General features: G+C 41.5%; 1 protein-coding gene across 1 annotated transcript in view; it reads right to left on the bottom strand.

The window, feature by feature from the left end:
* Positions 1 to 23201, bottom strand: part of LOC132885935 (titin-like) — a 605367-nt gene that overhangs the window by 435557 nt on the left and 146609 nt on the right. The window contains exons 13-16 of the mRNA XM_060920468.1: positions 21164 to 21399; positions 20641 to 20987; positions 9519 to 9776; positions 8592 to 8840 (exon numbers count right to left, since the gene is read on the bottom strand). Of these exons, the coding sequence (XP_060776451.1) occupies positions 8592 to 8840; positions 9519 to 9776; positions 20641 to 20987; positions 21164 to 21399 (1090 nt within the window). The remainder of the gene's footprint in view (positions 1 to 8591; positions 8841 to 9518; positions 9777 to 20640; positions 20988 to 21163; positions 21400 to 23201) is intronic.

The raw sequence follows: 23201 nt of genomic DNA, 5'->3' as shown, positions 1-23201 counted from the left end.
GGAGAAGTGGATGACAAGAAAATTGTTTTTATAGTCTTTAAAGTACATTGGACATCATACATTGGACATCATGGTGTATTGTGCTGCTTATGGTTGCAATAATTCCAATGGGAAATGCCCTGGAGTAAGTTTTTTTGCATTCCCCAAGGACCCGAAGCTGAGGAAAGTGTGGGCTCACCTGCGCATGCGCAGTAGGCTTCGCGCATGCGCAGTAGGCTTGGTAGGACAACTTTACAGAACACCTGTTGAAAAAAACTTTGCACCTACTGTTTCCCACAAACTGTATTCGGACCATTTCACTGAGGATTCTTTCAACATTAATACTCAGGTACTGAGCGATATTAATTCATGAAACATGAAACAGGAAGCATAAGGATGAGAAAAAAAAAACAGTTCAAATCGGGAAGCCGCGCACACCTGCGCCAGGCTGCACAAATGCGCGCAGCTTCCCGACCCAAACCGCCTCTCTCTCATCCTTAAGGCCAATTTATGCTGACAACCCAGTCCTCGCAGACGGTGTCACAGACAGTGTCTGCGTAGCCCCCCCACCTTCGCAGACGCTCTGCGCGCACCTCCCAAAAATTGTGACCACCGCAGAAGCCTCGCAGACAGCGCCGCAGACAAGAGGGCTCTGATTGGTCCACTCTACCCGCTGTACACACACTTCCGCTTCCCTACTTTCCCGGTTTGTTTTGGTTTCACGACCGGCATTTTTAAAAACACGAGCGAAGATGGAGCAGCATGAAGAGTGGTTGATTGAGGAAGTGAGGAAGTACGTACATCTATACGACTCCAGTTCTAGTCATTATAAAAAAAAAAAGTTCTAGTCATTATAAGTTACCGGAGGATAAACACTCCACTAACCACACCCACCAACTACTCCTAGCGACTTCGCCCCCCCTTGCGTTGTGCCGGTGAATAACATCGCGCACGCCTATTCCCCCGCTCAACAATAAATTACAACTGTCTGCGAAAAGCTATCTGCAAAAGCCTTGTCGCAAGAGCATGCAGAGGCCTTTACACTTCATGCCTCATGCTCCATGAACCAACATCGCTTTTTTTTTTTTAAATCGGATCTGCGCCATTCAGCCGTGAAAAAGGTGGCATCCGCCGAAAGGCGCGCTGTTTGCATCCCTGCATGGAGGCCAGGGGACAGGGCAGGAATATTTTTGTTGATATGAGTGATCCGGTGTGATTTCGCGACCCCCTTGTTGAAGACCTCTGCGCTAAGCGACTGAAAGCCGAGGTAAGGATTCGTCTCGTCTCGTCTTCTTCCGCTTATCCGGGACCGGGTCGTGGAGGCAGCAGTCTAAGCATGGAAGCCCAAACTTCCCTTTCCCCAGACACCTCTGCCAGCTCCTCGGGAAGAACACCGAGGCGTTCCCAGGCCAGCCGAGAGACATAGTCCCTCCAGCATGTACTGGGTCTTCCCCGGGGCCTCCTCCCGGGGGGACATGCCTGGAACACCTCCCCAGGGAGGTGTCCAGGAGGCATCCGAAAAAGATGCCCGAGCCACCTCAGCTGGTTCCTCTCGATGTGGAGGAGCAGCGGCTCTACTCCGAGCTCCTCCCGAGTGACTGTGCTTCTCACCCTATCTCTAAGGGAGCGCCCAGCCACCCTGCGAAGGAAACTCATTTCAGCCGCTTGTATCCGCGATCTTGTTCTTTCTGTCATTACCCAAAGCTCATGACCATAGGTGAGAGTCGGAACGTAGATCAACCAGTAAATTAAGAGCTTCGCCTTTTGGCTCAGCTCCTTCTTCACCACGACGGACCGGTAAAGCGACCGCATCACTGCGGAGGCTGCACCGATCCGCCTGTCGATCTCATGCTCCATCCTTCCCTCACTCGTGAACAAGATCCCGAGATACTTAAACTCCTCCACTTGAGGCAGGACTTCTCCACCAACCTGGAGAGGGCAAGCCACCCTTTTCCGGTCGAGAACCATGGCCTCGGACTTGGAGGTGCTGATTCTCATCCCAGCCGCTTCACACTCGACTGCAAACTGCCCCAGTGCATGCTGAAGGTCCTGGTTTGAAGAAGCCAACAGGACAACATCATCCGCAAAAAGCAGAGATGAAATCCTGTGGTCCCCAAACAGGATTCCTTCCGGCCCCTGGCTGCACCTAGAAATTCTGTCCATAAAAATTATGAACAGAACCGGTGACAAAGGGCAGCCCTGCCGGAGTCCAACATGCACTGGGAACAGGTCTGACTTACTGCCGGCAATGCGAACCAGACTCCTGCTCTGTTCGTACAGGGACTGGACAGCCCTTAGCAAAGAGCCCCGAACCCCATACTCCCGAAGCACCCCCCACAGAATACCACAGGGGACACGGTCGAATGCCTTCTCCAGATCCACAAAGTACATGTGGACTGGTTGGGCAAACTCCCATGAACCCTCGAGCACCCTATGAAGGGTATAGAGCTGGTCCAGTGTTCCGCGACCAGGACGAAAACCGCATTGTTCCTCCTGGATCCGAGGTTCGACTATTGGTTGAATTCTCCTCTCCAGTACCCTGGAGTAAACTTTCCCTGGGAGGCTGAGAAGTGTGATTCCCCTATAATTGGAGCACACTCTCCGGTCCCCTTTCTTAAAAAGAGGGACCACCACCCCAGTCTGCCACTCCAGAGGCACTGTCCCTGACCGCCACGCGATGTTGCAGAGGCGTGTCAACCAAGACAGCCCCACAACATCCAGAGACTTGAGATACTCAGGGCGGATCTCATCCACCCCCGGTGCCTTGCCACCGAGGAGCTTGCAAACTACCTCAGTGACTTCGGCTTGGGTAATGGACGAGTCCACCTCTGAGTCATCAGCCTCAGTCTCCTCAGTGGAAGACATGACGGTGGGATTGAGGAGATCCTCAAAGTATTCCTTCCACCGCCCGACAATGTCCCCAGTCGAGGTCAACAGCTCCCCACCCGCACTGTAAACAGTGTTGGCAGAGTACTGCTTCCCCCTCCTGAGGCGCCGGACGGTTTGCCAGAATTTCTTCGAGGCCGACCGATAGTCCTTCTCCATGGCCTCCCCGAACTCCTCCCAGTTCCGAGTTTTTGCCTCCGCAACTGCCCGAGCTGCAGCACGCCAGAGGTAAGGATTAGTATTATAATTTTGGGTGTATCAGTTATTGATTTTCATAATTCTGACTCGTTTCGCCATTTTGAATGTTTTCATCTCGGACTCTGGAAACATTGTATCTCAATCAATCTCAAAAAATATCAGCAAAAAAAAAACTAGCTTGCAACGGACTTTAGCTAGATCTATGATGAACTTTCAATGTATGATACAAAAATAATACTTCTTTCAACAGATCATTAGCCTTTGAGCAGAATTGTTTTTAACTTACCAGGATGTGTTATCCAGCCGACCGCTTTCAGTTTCATGAGGGCTGAATGAACTCTCACTCTCAGAATCATCTGACCCGTCAGAGTAAATACAAGATCCATGTTCATGTGAATTTCCAGCTATCGGTTCGAATTGATAGGGTCTAACTTCACATCTCTGTGAAACATCGGGAATATCACTGTCGATGGTGTCCATTTCGGTAACCTGTTTACATTAGATTCCCAAGCGCTGGCTCCTTGGAAAGTTTTTGTGACGTCACGGGTCACGTGACCACCTAGCTCATTAGCGAATCCTTGTTTTACGCTGATGTATAAAAAAACTTGAATAATGTGATGATTTTCACATTTTTGACGCCCTGCAGTGATTTAGATGGCATTTCTTATGTCCTTTATACATAATTATGCCCAGGTAAAAATCCATGTCCCATATCCTTTAACTCCAGTATCACTGGGCTTTTCACCAACCGCTCTGACTTTAGTCAGCTATTGAGGTATTTCACCTGACGTCACAGGGTCACGTGACGCCCCAGTGTCCGCCATTTTGAACGTCAAGCTACATACTAACACTGCAGACAGAGAGGGAGAACCAGCTTGAAAAAAAAAACCTGTTACAGACACCTAGAATAGATTAATTTGTCAGTAAGCACTCTATAAATAACCATGGTGTTTGCTTGTTGTGCTGTGGGCTGCCACAACAGACAGGGACAGCGTGCAGGACGCTCCTTTTACTGGTTTCTAGTGATGGGAATTTCGGCTCTTTTTCGGGAGCCGGCTCTTTTGGCTCTTATTACTATAAGGAGCTGGCTCTTTCGGCTCCCAAACGGCTCCTGAGATTTTATTTTTGATTTAATTGCTGCAATTAACTAGTTAATTAATTACATTATTATTTATATTTTATCAATAGGATGTTTTCCATTTTATTTTTTAGTTTTTGTAGCCATTGTAAAGCTTTGTAAAGTATAGCAGTGTAACAATGTTCTAGCTATAGAAATAAAACTTACTGACCAATTAATAAATTATTTTCTCACAAACATAATGCAAAACTGTGTTATATTACCAATATAAAATACACAGCTGATTTTCCCCTCCTCAGGTGCCTCACAGACTCCTCTCCCCTGCGCTCCACAGCTTTAAGCATTACACCAATTTTCGTATTTTCACAGCTGTGAATGACATCAACCCCCCCAACCAAAAAAAGTAGGCGTACACCATGCTACTTTTTTTTCCTTTGAATGGTAATAGACAACACAAAGATGCAATCAGACAGCAACTTTTTTTGTGAAAGTCTCTCTCTCTGTCTGAGGCACCTAAGGACAAAAAACTAATTCGGCTCCCCAACTCGGCTCCCAACGAAGAGCCGGCTCCCGTCGTTCACTTCAAAGAGCCGGCTCTTTGAACCAGATCGTTCGCGACCGACACATCACTACCGGTTTCCTACTGACCCAGACAAGAGGGCCAAATGGATTGCAGCTGTGAAGAGACAGGATTGGGAGCCAACAGAGTACTCCGGACTTTGCAGTGATCATTTCATTTCAGGTTAGTTTATCACTTAACGCAATTTTGATAAAATATATAGCAAAAAGTAAATGGGTCAGTGTTTGTTAACCGATCTGAGCAGTGAAACAAGGCAGTGTTAATTTGTCTAGGGTTGCATTTAGCAGACATCAGACATAAAACGCAATAACAGAGGCTAGAAAGAAACGGGACACAGAAATAAATAAACAGGGCTCCATACCAAGGCTGGGTACAGTGTTTGTGATAAAAGACAGATCTAATTTAACACGAATCACAGCTTACTTTCTTGTTAAAATGTGCAAAGGTCTCCACCATCTCATACCGCCTTGCACTGAAGGACTTAAGCGTGCCGTCCAAAATGGCTGCGTCACGTGACTTGGTCACGTGGGTGAAATACCTCAATTAAAATTAACATGAAAATGACAAATCAGGATTCTTTTAAAATCCTCAGAAAACCCTGAAGAAGACATGATGAAATTATTTTACAGTAAATGCATCCTCTTTTTATTGATGAACTTTGCTCACTCCTCTAGGACTGCATTCTCAATTCTCTCTTCAACAGTGTGAGCTGTGAAAGACATTAAAACATTCATTTAATTCATTTCATAGTTTATTTCAGGTGTTTATGGCAGAAAATTAACCAAACTGTATTTGATCTCATCTTAAACACAGTTTAAAGGGTGTTTGTTTGTTTGTTTGTTTGTTTGTTTGTTTGTTTGTTTTAATGTTTATGAATGACAGTGAAGTGAAAAGTGACATCTGCATATGAAACACTCTTCTGCACTATTTTTATGCCTCCACCACCGTAAGGTGCAGGAGGCATTATGTTTTCAGGTTGTCCGTCTGTCCGTGCGTCCGTCCGTGCATCCGTCCTGAAACCTTGTGAACGCGATATCTCAAAGGCTAATGAAAGGAATTTCACCAAACTTTCACCATTTGTGCGCTTTGGGACAAACATGAACTGATTAGATTTTGAGATCAAAAGGTCTAAGGTCAAGGTCGCTGTGAGGTCAAATGTCTGTCCGAAAACCTTGTGAACAAAATATCTCCAAGGCAAATAAAAGGAATTTCACCAAACTTTCACCATTTGTGCGCTTTGGGACAAACATGAACTGATTAGATTTTGAGATCAAAAGGTCTAAGGTCAAGGTCGCTGTGAGGTCAAATGTCTGTCCGCAAACCTTGTGAACACATTATCTCCAAGGCAGATGAAAGGAATTTCAGCAAACTTTCACCATTTGTGCATTTGGGAACAAAGATAAACTGATTAGATTTTGAGATCAAAAGGTCTAAGGTCAAGGTCACTGTGAGGTCAAAAGTCTGTCCGAAAACCTTGTGACGCAATGTTTCCAAGGCTGATACAAGTAATTTCACCAGGTCAAGATTACTGTGAGGTCAAATGTCCATCCCCAAATCACAACTTAATAAGGCGTGTAGTCTACCGGGTGGAGGCATCCCTATCGACGCTGCTGGCATCGAGTTCTATGTAGTTTATAATTTGTTCATAATGTACTTTAATGAAGTGAAAATGTAACTCCACTTGAAGCATCTGTCATGTGTAAATTCACTCTCAGAAACAGATGTGCTGTGTTTTACAACCCCAATTCCAAAAAAGTTGGCATGCTGTGTAAACTGTAAAGAAAAAATAGAATGCAATAATTTGCAAATCATGGAAACCCTATATTTCATTGAAAATAGTAAAAAGAGAACATAGCAAATGTTGAAGCTGAGAAATGTTATTGTTTTTTGAAAAATATATGCTCATTTTGAATTTGATGTCAGCAACACTCTTTAAAAAAGTTGGGACAGGGGCATGTTTACCACTGTGTTTCATCACCTCTACTTTTAACAACACTCTGTAAACGTTTGGGAACTGAGGAGACCAATTGCTGTTGTTTTGAAAGAGAAATGTTGTCCCATTCTTGCCTGATATACAATTTCAGTTGCTCAACAGTTCGGGGTCTACTTTGTTGTATTTTGCACTTCATAATGTGCCAAATGTTTTAAATGGGAGACAGGTTTGGACTGCAGGCAGGCCATTTTAGCACCCTGACTCTTTTACTATGGAGCCATGTGGTTTTAATATGTGCAGAAAGCAGTTTGGCATTGTCTTGCTGAAAGAAGGAAGGCCTTCCTTGAAAAACATTTTGTCTGGATGGCAGCATATTATTCTGAAACGTGTATATATCATTCAGCATTAATGATGCCTTCCCAGATGTACAAGCTACCCATGGTATGTGCACTAATGCACCCTCATACCATCACAGATGGTATTTTGAAATGTACACTGATAACAAGCTGGATGGTCCCTCTCCTCTTTAGCCTGGAGGACGTGGTGTCCATGATTTCTAAATAGAATTTTTACTTTTGATTCATCAGAGCTTGGGACAATTTTCCACTTCCCCTCAGTCCATCATAAAAGAGCTCGGGTCAAGAGAAGGTGGCAGTGTTTCTGGATATTGTTTATATCTGGTTTTAACTTGCATTTGTGGATGCAGTAATAAACTGTTTTCACAGACGATGGTTTCCTCAAGCATTCCTGACCCCATGCAGTGATTTCCAATGCAGACATGTGTCTGCTTTTAATGCAGTATCTCCTGAGGGCCTGAAGATCACAGGTATCCAATGTCAGTTTTCAGCCTTGTCTCTTGTCTACAGAGATTTCTCCAGATTCTCTGAATCTTTTCATGATATTATGTACCATAGATGATGTGATCCCCAAATTCTTTGAAATTTTACATTGAGGAATGTTAGTGTTAAATTGTTGCACTGTTTGCCCATGCAGTTTTTCACTGAGTGGTGAACCCATCCCCATCTTTACTTCTGAGAGATTCAGCCTCTCTGGGAGGTTCTTCCCCAATCATGTTACTGACCTGTTGCCAATTAACCAAATTATTATTATTTTTTATCATTACACAACTTTTTCAGTCTTTTGTTGCCCCTGTCCCAACTTTTTGAAATGTGTTGCTGACATCAATGTCAAAATGAGCATATATTTTTCAAAAAACAATGAAATTTCTCAGTTTCAACATTTGATATGTTGTCTTTGTACTATTTTCAATGAAATATAGGGTTTCCATGATTTGTAAATTGTCATATTCTGTATTTATTTATGTTTTACACAGTGTCCCAACCTTTTTGGAATTGGGGTTGTATATCAAACTTACATTTAAATCTTATTGTAAGTGCATTTTAGAACAAGTGCTTTAACACTCAAGTGTGGATTTTTGCTTTTAAAATGAAAACAGTGAGTCAAATGATTTCTACTTTTCCGAAGGTGAAAATGTTTTTCTCGACTACTCAAAGTTAGTGAAAGATACTCAAACATACTGAAAGTTAGTGAAAGTTACTCAAACATACTGAAAGAGTTCTTACCTCGAGCTCTGTAGCATTTGACCAGCAGAATGATGGTCGCCAGCAGATACGGAGAGGCCGTCACGACACTGCAGATCGGCATGAGTACTGAGAAGAGAGCTTCTGCACATGATGGACCTGACAACAAATAAAATAATAATAACAATAACGTTTTATTCTTGAAATGTTTGGATGTTTTAGTTCAATCTGCAGGAAAAAAAAATAAATGAATTTACACCTGTGTGAACAAGTGTAACAGCACATTGTACACAGACTTAGATCAACTAAGCCCTGTAGATCACATGATATAAAGATACTGTGTTCAACACATGAAGTCACAGTTGTATTAAAGTGAATATTTAAACGGTTTCTCACGTCTGACTGAGACCCAGCTTTTCCGTGACCCTCCGCTCTCTGGGTGTTTACAGTGGTAGAAATCTTCATCTGACTTTGAGACCTTATGGATGATCATCTCTCCTGTAGTCTGTGTCTGGAGGACTGATCCATCTTTATAGAAATCAGCTCGGAGGTTTGAGGGCTTTGGGTTTCGATATAAACACCGTAGAGTCAGAGGATGTCCCTCAGTCACAGGATGGACAGGACTCTCCAGGATCACATCACCATCTACAACACAGAAAACCACATTTACAAAATAAATAAATATTTTCTCTCAATGATCAATACTGAATTTATAAATAATTTGTATACAAACAGACGGTGCCATTAGTTATGGCTGCACAAAGTTATCTGTGAGAGTGAACAGTGAAGAGAGTGTAGAGAAACTGTCACACATGACAGCACTGAGCCATGTACACTTCCTTTCCCCTCGCTCCACACCGTCTACACATTGTGAGTGAAGGTGAAATTCACAGCACATTTCTCATCACCAAACTCACTGATATGACTCAGGTTGCCACCTTGCACTCTCTATTACAAACACTGTTTTAATACCAGAACATATTAATCAGAAACCAAGCACAATGAGTTCACTGCACACAGCAGCGATCAACATAGAGAGAAATAAAATGCTTTGTGACATCCCTGATTGATTAATACTCAATAAAATACTCATTTCATTATCAGTGTGGGTATCTGTAAGCATGGACTCGTACTCAGTCTGGAAAGTAACAGCATAAATATATCCATACTCAGAATTACAGGGAATGTACTGAGGGAAAAAAATTCCAGATGTTTTTGTCTTCTTGAACATTTTTTCCCAGTTGGAAACTCAGAGTTCTGAATATTCTGTAATGAAACATTTCCCTTTTCCTTTAATAATAAACACACTACATGAAGACTCACCCTGCACTGTGATGTTAACAGGATTCCTGTTTTCTCCAGATTCAGAGTGACACCAGTAAACTCCAGTGTAGGATGTGGAGAGGGAGCTGATTTTACATGGAGAACAATCTAACACTCCCTCACTGTGTGTGTATCGTCTCACTGTCCATCCAGTAGAACGACTCTGGTCAGTAGAGTTACAGCTCAGTGAGAGAGAGTCAGAAGTAAAGTGTTGAGTTCTGTTGGGATTGATGATCAGAGAGACTGGAGGAGATTCACCTTAAACAGAGAAGAGAGTCATGTAAATAAGAATCAGTGCAATATGCAATAAGGATATACAGTAAGTGCATGTGTGTTCAGAATTCTGTTTATTAATCCAGTAATTAAAACCACAGTCCATAGCATGGGTCATAACACAGAAAAATTTAACCCCAGATAATCCATAATCATAAACACTGCAAAAAGGTAAAGGTCAAAACCAAGAGACAAAATCAAAACTGGGATGAGGAGCACAGGAAAGTCTTACAATTGCTGCAAAGGAACAAAACAAATGATCAAAGACACAGGACAGCAGGGTAATGCCTCCTCACCACCAGAGGGCACCATCATCTCAGTATGAGCTGAGCTCGAACACACCACCTCCAGATCACTTCTTCATTGTAGATTACATTCGACCAGCACTAGTGCCGTATTAAGCCAATGCGGTGCCCCTGGGCACTATACCTCAAGTGCCCCCCACACACACCCTGCGTGCACACGTTCAGTAGCCTCCTGCACACACTCACAAACCTTGCCCTTTGCTGTCAAAAATAGTAGCATATACATAAACAATAGTACACATAAACAAGGTCATTCTTCCTCATTGAAAATTTATTAAGTAGGTTACATCAGCCCATCAAATTCACTGAAAACAACCAACGATATGCATGTAGGCATATTGAAATGTCTTATTCAAAAATGAGCAGCATATATTTGTATGTCTCAAGGGGATCCTCGTCGTCGCTGACCCCTCGGCTAACACTGGCTGTGGTTGTAGCATCTCCCCGGCTAGTGCTAGCAGGGCCATCTCCCTCACTAGCATCGCTGATTTCACTAGCTTCGGCTTCAGCGCTGGTAGTGACAGCAGTTGTCGATGTTTTTATAAAAAAAAGATCCAACACTTGAACATTTTTAATTGCAGCTACACGCCTGGAGTCTCTCTCTTTTTTTAATTTTCTCTTTGCACAACCACTCAATTGATGTCTGTCCATTTTTCATTTCTACAGCGGTTTTAAAAAAATTGATACGTTTCACCGTAGGTGGACTGGCTCAACTGACAGGTTGAGGAAAGGGGGGTTAATGGTTACATAGGCCACTCTTGCTCAGAATTATGATTATTTTTGTTGTTCTTATGAAAGTGTTCATAATGAATTATATATGACTACTTAACAATGTCAAGTGTATAACCATTTTAAGTGTACAAACATTCACGAAAAATATTTTTAAAGTTTCTGTCATGTGGTGCCCCCCCACTGGCTGTGAGTGGTTGGTGCCCCTGGGCCAGAGCCGGCCCGTGGCATAGGCAATATAGGCAAATGCTAAGGGCGCTGCGTCCATCCAGGGGCGCAGAAACGTGGGGAGAAAAATTATGACTTCCACTATTCTGAAAATGAGTCAGCATTATAATGTCTTAGCCTAATTTAATTGTACAGCAAAGCATGTAGTCAGGGTGCGATTTGTCAAAAAAAGCGGGGTGGGGTGGGGTGTGGTGGTGGTTGTTAATCATGAAACAATAAGCGCTCAAGTCCGCATCCGCGGCTATTCTCTGTTTTGGCCATGTAAGTGTTGTTGGCTAAAGAGTGTTTTTGCATAACGTAGATAACTGACATAGATCTGTTGCTTGTTTTGAATATGGCTGCACTTGGAGCAGTCTGTCGGTGTCGTTGAGCAGTCTGGGCTGAAGTAAAGGTCTTTTATGCACCGAACACGTTTCGCAGCGAGATATTCCAATGGTGCCTGGCACGTTTTTTTTTTTGAATAAAACAAAGTTGCTTTGTTGATCTGTGTTCTCATTAAAATGACAGTTTAGCAGCTCATTCAAGCAACCATGTTGCGAAGAGCTTCCTGGAGGAAAATATAATAAACGCCTTGAAAACAAGAAACAATCTCAGTGCATCAAGACTGCAGGGAAACGAAACAAGCACTCAGATGTGTTCTCTTTACCAGCGCCAGCGATTGCCTAGAGCGCAAAGTGTGCCCAGGGGCGCCAAGGGCGACCAAAACCCCACCAAAAAGGAGGGATGGAGTTATTGAATGGAGATGTTACCAAGTGCATCAGTGGTGTACAGTGTTTTCAACCACTGTGCTGCCGAACTCTAGTACCGCGGAACACTAGTGTGCCATGAGAGATCACCAAGTGTACCGTGGAAAATTATAGAATGACTGTATATTGTAAATATTGGCAACAGCGTTTTAGTTTCAGTCAACATTTTCTATTGGTGATGTGCCTTGAGATTTTTTCATTGAAAAAAGTGCGCCCTGGCTCATGAAAGGTTGAAAACCTTTTTTACAACACCTCTGATGCGGCTGGGGATGTAGAAATACGCGCTCCTTACCTCTGCTGTTACACTACCTGTGACAGTAGCTTCTGCTGAAAGAAGCTTTTCAAAATTAAAACTGCTGAAGACATACGTAAGGTCAACAATGAGTCAAGAATGTCTGAATGGGCTTGCTCTAATGAGCATCAACCAAGAGATCTCAAGAGAAATATCATTTGATGATATTATCAAGGAATTTGCCATTAGGAAGACCAGACGAGTCCCATTGTAATGTTACTTCAATAACAAAGTACCCATAATAGCACTTTTGTTTGAAAATACAGCCCATTGATGTCCTAACAGGGTGCTTAAGTTTGCACAATTTGGAATTGTAGAATTTTTTATTCATTTAATTTGTTAATTCTTCAGATTCAGAATTTGTTAATTCTTTTTATAGCAAAAAAGAAACTAAAAATAATTTCTTGTTTATTGTCCATGCACTACACTTTGAACAGGGTGCGGAAGAGTTTTTGCCCATTATATGGAGATATGTATTGAATTTGTGTGGTCATTTTACTTTGTGACACTTTATGTGAATAATGATAACAATTATGAAAAAGATAAAAATGACTTCTTGTTTATCGTCCATGCACCGTACATTGTTTAATAGTAATAGAATAGAGTGATTAGATTAAAGTGTTATTTAGATGTTATTAGATGGGTTTTTTTTCGGGGGGGGGGGGCAAAACTCAATCTCGCCTAGGGCAACCAAAGACCTAGAGCCGGCCCTGCCCTGGGCACTGTGCCGCAGGCCCATATAGTTAATCCGGCCTTGACCAGCACATACATTTACACAGTGCAAAGTTCATAGCCATGTTTAGTTTGTGATTGCCATTGCTGTGTTTAGACCCTTTGCTTTTGATGACTCTTTTGGATTTTCCCTCTGGTCTTATATTGTACTTTACTGTGTCGGACTCTTACCTGTTTTACAGCTCTGCTATTTGTATTGTGTTTAATAGCAGTCTAACATCATGACATCATCATACCTGTCAACTTTGAGGTTTGAAAAAAGGGATATTTCCCAGATTTTTAACTCAAAATAAGAGAAAATTTCGGAAAGTCATACCCTTCACCAAAAGTGGGTGTGTAGTTGAATGGGGGGCAATTTTCTATCTAGTATTTGTGATTTCCTGTACTCTGGTGCATGTTGGTGATAGCCAAGACCCAAACTCAATATGCTTATGGTTTATAGAGTGTATTTGTGAATAAACTAATCTTTTATTTGCTTTCAGTGGTACCAGTTATTTCCCAAATTAAGGGCTAAAATACGTATCTTATGTTAAAATAAGAAAGGTCATTATATAACCAGTCAATAAATTCAATTCCATTGCAATTTATTATGGTTTTACCATAGTCATGGCCTCAGAACACTAGATAGATAGATAGATAGATAGATAGATAGATAGATAGATAGATAGATAGATAGATAGATAGATAGATAGAGTAATAAAGAGATAAAGAGTAATATAAGATATTAAACCAAGAGTGATTTAAAATGGGTAAGTTTCAGATAGAAAATAAAATAGACAATGAGTGGATAAAACAGTTAATACACCAATTAGTTTACACTAGGCTATTTATGAGGCCTTAGCCAGGACATACTTAATGTAAACATGTGTAGCTTACCTTTGATTATTTGGGAGGCTTTCGTTTTCCCCATGGAAAATTTCTTTGCGATGGAAGAGTCTGGGAACATTCCAGCCACGCATTTGTTGAAATCATCAAAGAAAGAGAGGCTAATGTTTTTCTTAGCTATTAGCATCGCCATCTTCACCTCAGACCTAATCAGTGTTGCCAGATACTGCTGACGTTTTCCAGCCCAAATTATGTTCAAAACCCGCCAAAATGCACTTAAAACCTCCCAACTGGGGCGGGAAACCTCCCAATCTGGCAACACTGGACCTAATCACTTGTTCAGCCTCGCCTCCGGACGTAGTTATGTAATTACTGATGCCTGAGAGGGCGGGGACGTGAATTCATGGCCCGACTTCCTGCTGTAAACTCCTGTCAGAGGCGTGTCATGAATTCTGGACCTACCGACTTTTTTATATTGTGAAAATACGGGACTTTTATATCATGTGAAAAGACGGGATATTTTCGGGAAAATAAAAAAATGGGAAGACAGCGGGAAATAAGTCAAAATAAGGGATTTCCTGGGAAAAACGGGAGGGTTGACAGGTATGGACATCATCTGTATCCGTAACTGAGTGGTCCTCGGAATATCCATATCTGTGTTTGTATTAGTGTTTAAACCTGAAGTATTTATGGGTTTGTCTTTCTGAAAAGGTCTCTGGAAGCAAACAAACAAAACAACCCCAGAATCTTGTGCCTCCTGTTAACATCTGTGTATCTGTTAAGAACACATGATCAGGGGTGGGTTTTCCAGGAATGTTGCCTTTTAGAGCTAAAGAGTGAGTTGAGAGACTCTTAAGCAATGAACATTGTCTCCGTACATGGTTGTACTGAGCTCACTTGTAAGAAGGAATCTGAAGAGCATCTTTGTAATGCGCGTCCCTGATACAGGCATTAGTAGTTGTGAAAGGCAATTGTACTGTCGTTGCTGAAGGCATTAGTAGTTGCTAAATCCAGTCTATAAGGTCACATGGCATTCATTTTTAACCAAAATCTAATGAAATATAAAGTGTTTAAAATAAGAGAATATATAGTATCATCTGGAAGCATTACATATGTAATATGGTAATTAATTAATGAAATAATTTTATGTTTTTGGGCAGTATTTTTATTCCAAGCGTGTTTTTAATTAAATGAACAAACATTCACGTGAAAGAATGAGCAAATAATAAGCTAAATAATTGAGTAAATGTGTTCCCCGTGCTCACTCATTTCACTGTTACCCCCCGATCATGCAGTCAGGATTATTTCAACTGTTATCCACAGTGCAGAGTGGGCAATGATCTCCCTTATAAGTGCAGAGAGAGAGAGAGAGAGAGAGAGAGAGAGAGAGAGGTTTTGACCTGTGTGTACCTATGGAAGTTGTATTGACCTCCTTATCATCTATCTATCTATCTATCTATCTATCTATCTATCTATCTATCTATCTATCTATCTATCTATCTATCTATCTATCTATCTATCTATCTATATAAGGAGGTCAATTCAACCTCCTTTGGTACACACTACACACAGGTCAAAACCCCTCTCTCTCTCGTACACACACACCAGTGGCGGCTGGTAGTCTTTCAAACAGGGGAGGCTGGTCGGTTACGATATTTCCAGATTTTAAAAGAAAAAACACATCAAATTTGCCCATACTCTTGCCTCTGATCTGGCTGATTGTTGGCAGGGTTACAAACTATGAAATAACAGGTTCTTTTGGCCCATTAGCCTACTGTCCAATATACATGATGGTGGTGTTGGGGGGGGGGGGTATATTTTAACATTTTATATTTTAAAATTGTGGCATGTTGTTTAAAAATTGACCTCGGCTGTGTTTTTGTTTAAAAATGTTTTCCAAATTGTAGCGGTGTTTAATTCATATCCAGCAAAACATATTCCAATATAATATACTCAGCATAAACATTTTAAATAGATTCTATATTTTTGGTCCATCCATTACATATTACTAAAGTAGCCTATTTACTATTGTTGATGTGGATCACTTGCTGTTAGCCAATTCACTTTCTCATACCAGGAGAGCTGAAAGGAACGAGTATTATTCCCTACCTTTTTCACCAAGTCAATTTGAGGCATTGGTCTACCCTGCTCTTTAATTTTAATTTTTTCCTCGAAAGGAAGACTGGCAAATGGCTTCGCCAAAATTAAATCAGCAATGCTTGGCATCCGTGCGCAGCTTTCTTGCTAGCTGACTAGCCCCCTCAAGTTCAAGTTCAGTCACTCAAATAAACGAAATTTCTGGAACTAAGATAGCAAACTTGATAACACTATATTTACACTTTATTTACAATGAAAATATATACAAACTAAAAAAGCTGGTAGAAACCATATGTAATGAATGAAATCGAAATGTAAGCCGATCTCTTACAATACACCACAGCACTTGCGAATCCGCATGGGACTGAACTGATGTTGCCAGATACTGCTGACGTTATCCAGCCCAAAATATGTTCAAATCCCACCAAAATGCACTTAAAACCGCCCAGTTGGGAGGTAAATCGCCCAATCTGGCAACACTGTCCGCTGCCTGTCTATAGTTGAAACGAGCTGTCAATCAAAGAAAATATCCGGCCGCTTTCACCAATCACCAGTCTCCTCGTGGAAACTGCCATGTCCCTCCCATGTGAGGCTCGGAGTCCGTGGGTGGGCATTTTCGCAGTATTTGTCCAATAACCATCTTGCATTTTGAGATTGAAAAGCGCAGAGCTCCCAAATGCCGTTGAAGTCCACTGAAGCTGGGAGTCCGTGAGACTCCGTGGGCGGGCGTTTTCACAGTATTTGTCCAATAATCGTCTTGCATTTTGAGATTGACAAGGACATAGCTCCCAATCCACTGAGGCTGCGCTGCATCGCGCTGTCACGAGGGGGAAAAACTCACGCACACATTAGGCGAACTGGGGAAAGTTATAACGGAATGATTTCGCACTGTAGTTGGGTTGAGCACATATATTTCTATGATTCTGGATCTGAAATAGCAATGTTATAAGGTCGGCTATAACATAAGCCTAGCGCAATTCATCCTACACGATGTTCGTCATTTTTAGAGGAGGCTGAGCCTCCCTCGTTGTCTTAGAGCAATTGCCCGTAACACACACACAGAGACAATGTTAGAGATGCAGAAATGTGTCTCATTTATGACACTAAATTAGTTAATCACTCACCTAATGGACTTAAATTTGATTAAAATGTGGCGATATCAATGTGACATTACGATATCCATATGTAATTCCATAACATATTGAAATATATTCATAAAGTTTTGCTTATTTATTTAATAATTAACTGGGTGTACTTGCACCGGAAAGTGAAGAAAAATAATTACAAGAAAAATAATTTAACACGGGTAGCAGATTCAACACCAGTTTCCCCTGTTGACTGTGAGCGTCCCTCTACAGCGCATACGCAGTCTGTGTATTTGGCTGTGAGAGAGTCGCTCTTTGTTTTGAACGAGTGGTCTGGGTGTCTTGTAAATTTCAAGCAACTAAAGGACTACTTTGGCAACGATGCTGTTTGGGAAAGCCACGTTAGCTTGACGATGGCTCTTACGAGGTAATTTAAGACTCTCTTGGCCTTAAGAGGCTTTCGGGAAACCCACCCCTGTTCATTCTAAATAATATCCCAGCAAACACAAAACGTTTATAAAACGTTTCATTTGGGTTGCATTAAGGTTAGGTTTTATTAAACGTTTATGAAAAGTTTATGAAACGTTGGTGAAAATTTAATAAAGTCATATTTGCTGACCCGTGACACATTTTTTATCATCTCTTGGTATTTTTAGATATTAAGATGTCAATGATTGTATTACAATTATCAAAATAATCAGTAAATGAGTAACGTTTTATTGACGTTTTATAAACGTTCTCTTTAAAACGTTTCATTCACAACGTTTATGAAACGTTTATAAAACATACATATTCGGAGACTTATTAAATATTAAAATTTCTACAATTAATTGTGTGATTATAAACACTACATGATGACATGTTTTTAAAAAGTATCAAAAAACATGGGAATAATTAAATATTAAAATTTCTACAATTAATTGTGTGATTATAAACACTACATGATGACATGTTTTTAAAAAGTATCAAAAAACATGGGAATAATTTTATGGAAAATAAGTGGTTGTATAAACGTTTAATAAACGTTGAAAAAAACCCTTCGATCTAGCTAAATATTTTTTAGATGTATATCTAGATAGATAGATAAATCATTAAATGTGTGGCTCTAGTCTCGTAATTATCAAGTATGGTTTGAATAATTTGGATAGACGACCATTCGTCGTTTTATATTTGATAAAATACACGCCCTTTTGGCCCTGGCATTTTGTTCGCTGGTTCCCTGCGCCTGCGCGACCTACGTCTTTGCGCAGGCACAGGGATCGGAAGTTGCGCCATTTTGAGCGTGTTGCTGTTGGGACAAGATCGAGAAGGCCGGGTCTACTTAGAAGTTATCTTAGAAAATCTCCTTATATGTAAATGTGAATATTGTCTATGTAAAAAAACTCTGCTCTCAAATCGGTTTTGTTGAACTTGCAAAGAGGAATGAAATAAACTTAAGTGCAATAACAAAAATGTGTTGTTATATTATAAGTTTAACAGGTATTAACATGGGGCGGCACGGTGGTGGAGTGGTTAGCGCTGTCGCCTCACAGCAAGAAGGTCCTGGGTTCGAGCCCCGGGGCTGGCGAGGGCCTTTCTGTGTGGAGTTTGCATGTTGTCCGCGTGGGTTTCCTCCGGGTGCTCCGGTTTCCCCCACAGTCCAAAGACATGCAGGTTAGGTTAACTGGTGACTCTAAATTAACCGTAGGTGTGAATGTGAGTGTGAATGGTTGTCTGTGTCTATGTGTCAGCCCTGTGATGACCTGGCGACTTGTCCAGGGTGTACCCTGCCTTTCGCCCGTAGTCAGCTGGGATAGGCTCCAGCTTGCCTGCGACCCTGTAGAAGGATAAAGCGGCTAGAGATAATGAGATGAATGAGGTATTAACATGTTTCTAATAACGTTTCTAAAACAATAAAGAAACGTTTTACTATTGTTTTTAAATGGTTTTAAGAAACGTTTATACAATGTTTTAAAAAACGTTTCTGAAACGTTTCCAGAATGTTGTATGATGGTTTCCAGAATGTTTTTCAAACGTTTATATAACGTTTTTTCAAACGTTTATAAAGCGAAAAAATTGTCCACAAATTTTCGTTTTATAAACGTTATTTTGTAACGTTTCTGAAACGTTAGCCAAACGTTTATACAACGTTATATAAACGTTTTTGTGTTTGCTGGGATATTCATATTCAGTTACATCTCTAGTGTTGACCTGCTCTGGCTTTCTGGATTTTATAATAAAACCCTCCAGCCCATAGATCCTCAATCATCTCCTTCGTCCTCTTTATATCAGGGAAAATAAACCAATGACAGAATGAGGAGCAGAGACGGAACAAAAAGACAACAAATGGCTTTTGTCACCAAACTCGACCAGCATTCAGAAGAAGAAGCCTTTATTTGTCACATGCACACTCAAGCACAGTGAAATTCATCCTCTGCATTTAACCCATCTGAAACAGTGAACACATGCACACACACCCAGAGCAGTGGGCAGCCATACTACAGCACCCGGGGAGCAGCTAGGGGTTGGGTTAGGTACCTTGCTCAAGGGCACTTCAGCCCAAGGCTGCCCCATGTTAACCTTACCGCATGTCTTTGAACTCTGGGGCACCCGGAGGAAACCCATGCAGACATGGGGAGAACATGCAAACTCCATACAGAAAGGCCCCCCATCGGCCACTGGGCTCGAACCCAGAACCTTCTTGCTGTGAGGTGACAGTGCTAAACACTACACCACCGTGCCGCCCAAAAACTTGCTCATTTAGAGAACATATCAGATATTAAACTGATAAGAACAAATACGAATACAGTATTTGTTTATTAATACAGCCAAAAGGATGAGAAGTGAAGGGCTCTTTAACTGCCTTATACTTATTAATAAATGTTGAATTAATCTCAACTATTATTCACACCACCATAACGTACTCTAACGGTGCTGACTGCAAAGTGATCTGAAATGTTCAGGTTTTTTCCATGCATGGCATTTTCCTACATCTCACAAGAACAATATCAGGCTGATGAGATGTGGTCATTTTGATGTCCTGAGGGTCACTTTTCTCTTTTATGGGACCATTTTCCTCCCTCTTAAGGTAAACGGTACGGCCCTACAGAAACAGGAAACAGACAAATGTGGGGAGCTTTAACCAGTTAGCATAACTATGGAACTGCGTCACACCAGGATGATGACATGCAGAAAACATCGTGACACTGCATCGACCACGGAGAGTTTTGAGTCACAGGGATGTAATTTGTGGTTGACCTTCACGAATAGATCAGTGAAAAAAAAGACAAATTATATATTTTCTCTGTTACTGCTTTTGTGTTATCATTTCTTTCTCTATAAGATCAAAACATTAGGTGTATAACTCTATACACGCTACCATGGAGTCAAGCTCATGGGTTTGAAGGCTAAGATAGCTAAACGCTAGCGAGAATGATTTATTATCTGTCCAGAAAAATGACATGTCATCTAACCTTGCTCTATCCTGCAGTTACACTCACTAGGCAGGCTTTCCTTTTCATTTCCACTGGGTTTTAGCTGGCAGGAGAGCCGAGTCCACCATGTTTGCCCACACTGTCTTGTTTTGGTTAAAAGTAAGTCCAACATGCCCCATGGTGGTCATGTGATATTGTTGCTCACTTGCTTCAGCGATCTCCGGAATCGTAAAATGTGGGATGTATTTTATCTCAGCAAAACAGTTACACATAGACACAGTGTGTGCAGCAACAAAGCATCTCAAAATTCCAACAGCAATAGAAATAGAACATTTTACCCAGAATTCAACTTTGCAGTCAGAAACTTTAACCCAAACCCATTGTTAATGTTCCTCACCAGTGATCCATAGAGGCTGTGGATTGCTGTACGGTGTGTGAAAGGCTGGTTCTCCTCTCTCTCCTCTGCACATATAAACTCCTGTGTGTTTCAGAGCAGCAGGACTGAGAGTGTATTTGCCTCCAGATCCTCTGCTGCTGTCTGAGAGGAGCTCCACAGACATGCTATAGCCACGACTATTTGTTATTTGAGTTAATCCGGATCTGTAGGGAACAGTTGTGTACCAGCTGAATGTCCAGTCTGTTGAGGAGCCTGTAACCTCACAGCTTAGAGTCACTGAGTCTCCTTCAGTCAGCCAGCTCTGTGGAGATACACTCAGTACTGGCGGTGGTCTCTCTGTTACACAGGAAACACAAAATGTTTAATTCGTAACTTTATCGAATAAACAATTGGAATCTAGGAATGATCAATTGCACATTTTTAATGTCTCACTAAAGCAAACACACACACACACACACACACACACACACACACACACACACACACACACACACACACACACACACACACACACACATCTTCCAGTGTAACAGCATCACTGAAGTGTGATGAGCGTGAGCCTCCTCTCTCTGCTCCTCTACAGGTGTAGTTACCTGTGTGGGTCACTTTAACACCACTGATTGTGTACATCTGTTCACTACTGACACGACTGTGTGAAGGATCTTTATACCAGCTGTACTGGCAGCTAGAGACACTTTCATCCTGTATGTCACATCTCAGAGTGACGTCGTCTCCACTGAACACCTGTTTATCAGGATTCTATATCACGGATGCTATAGGTTTTGATCTCACTGGAGAAATAGAATAAATTGTCTAAACTATCATGATAAATTAGTCATCATTCATATATAATGATTTAAAAACAGTGGAAAATCTGTCATCTAAATTCTTTACAAAATCTACAATATTTTCAGTGTATTTATGAACAGGTATCATCTGTTTCCAAACTGAACTGGATAATGTCAGCTGTAGTCTTTATGAACCATATACATTATGATTCATTCTTACACACTCGTGTTTCTGTCCCTGGTAAAAGGAAGCAGAAAAGGGCTGTGAAAAACCACTATATCAGCAATAAGTGGTGATCGTGATGTGAGCAGTTCCATTTTGTGTGAATGTGATGAAAGTGATTTGTTAGCAGTTATGATTTCTTACAGAAGCCCTGGTTACAGAGTCACAGAGTAACTACAAAAGACCAAATACACAGTCAGGAAAAGTTACACATAATTACTAATAATGTTAGATGAGTGGAACTACATATCTGAGTTTAAGTGATATCTCATCTCATTATCTCTAGCCGCTTTATCCTTCTACAGGGTCACAGGCAAGCTGGAGCCTATCCCAGCTGACTACGGGTGAAAGGCGGGGTACACCCTGGACAAGTCGCCAGGTCATCACAGGGCTGACACATAGACACAGACAACCATTCACACTCACACCTACGGTCAATTTAGAGTCACCAGTTAACCTAACCTGCATGTCTTTGGACTATGGGGGAAACCGGAGCACTCGGAGGAAACCCACGCGGACACGGGGAGAACATGCAAACTCCGCACAGAAAGGCCCTCGCTGGCCACGGGGCTCGAACCCAGACAGTCTTGCTGTGAGGCGACAGTGCTAACCACTACACCACCGTGCTGCCAGTTTAAGTGATATTTACAACTAAATCAAAATTATTTTGAAGAATTTGCAAAAGTTGACCTGAAACATTCTGATTCAGATTACATCTTGGGCCAGGTACACGTGTATTCTTTTTATTTAAAAACATGCTAAACCCATGTTTTCATTTCAGTGAATTGTGTTTCACTTTCATCATCTCTTCTATCATATTTTATTTTATTCAACAAAATAAATATGACTTTACAACACTTGATGGAGTTCAGGTGTTTCTTTATAAACATATATACTGTATATTATAATGTGACATCCAACCCCAAATCAGTAAAAAATGGAAAATGCAAATAAAAAACAAAGCAGTGATTTCTAAATTTACTTTGACTTGTATTTCATTGCAAACAGAATGAACCCAAGATATTTCATGCTTTGTTGGTTAACTACATTTCATTTGTTAATTTCCATCCATTCCTGTGTTTCAGGCCTGCAACACATTCCAAATAAGTTGGGCCGAGGCAATTTCGGGCTAGTAATGAGGTAAAACAATTAAATAATGATGTGATTTGAAGCAGGTGATGTTTTTGAGGAACAAAGATGGGCTGAGGATCTCCAGTTTGTCAAAGACAGCTCATCTCTCATCTCATTATCTCTAGCCGCTTTATCCTTCTACAGGGTCGCAGGCAAGCTGGAGCCTATCCCAGCTGACTACGGGCGAAAGGCGGGGTACACCCTGGACAAGTCGCCAGGTCATCACAGGGCTGACACATAGACACAGACAACCATTCACACTCACATTCACACCTACGGTCAATTTAGAGTCACCAGTTAACCTAACCTGCATGTCTTTGGACTGTGGGGGAAACCGGAGCACCCGGAGGAAACCCACGCGGACACGGGGAGAACATGCAAACTCCACACAGAAAGGCCCTCGCCGGCCCCGGGGCTCG

Source organism: Neoarius graeffei, chromosome 1 (assembly GCF_027579695.1).
Source record: "Neoarius graeffei isolate fNeoGra1 chromosome 1, fNeoGra1.pri, whole genome shotgun sequence".
NCBI lineage: Eukaryota > Metazoa > Chordata > Actinopteri > Siluriformes > Ariidae > Neoarius > Neoarius graeffei.
Note: the sequence above shows the minus strand (reverse complement) of the source record. Positions and strands in the feature narration are given on the sequence as shown.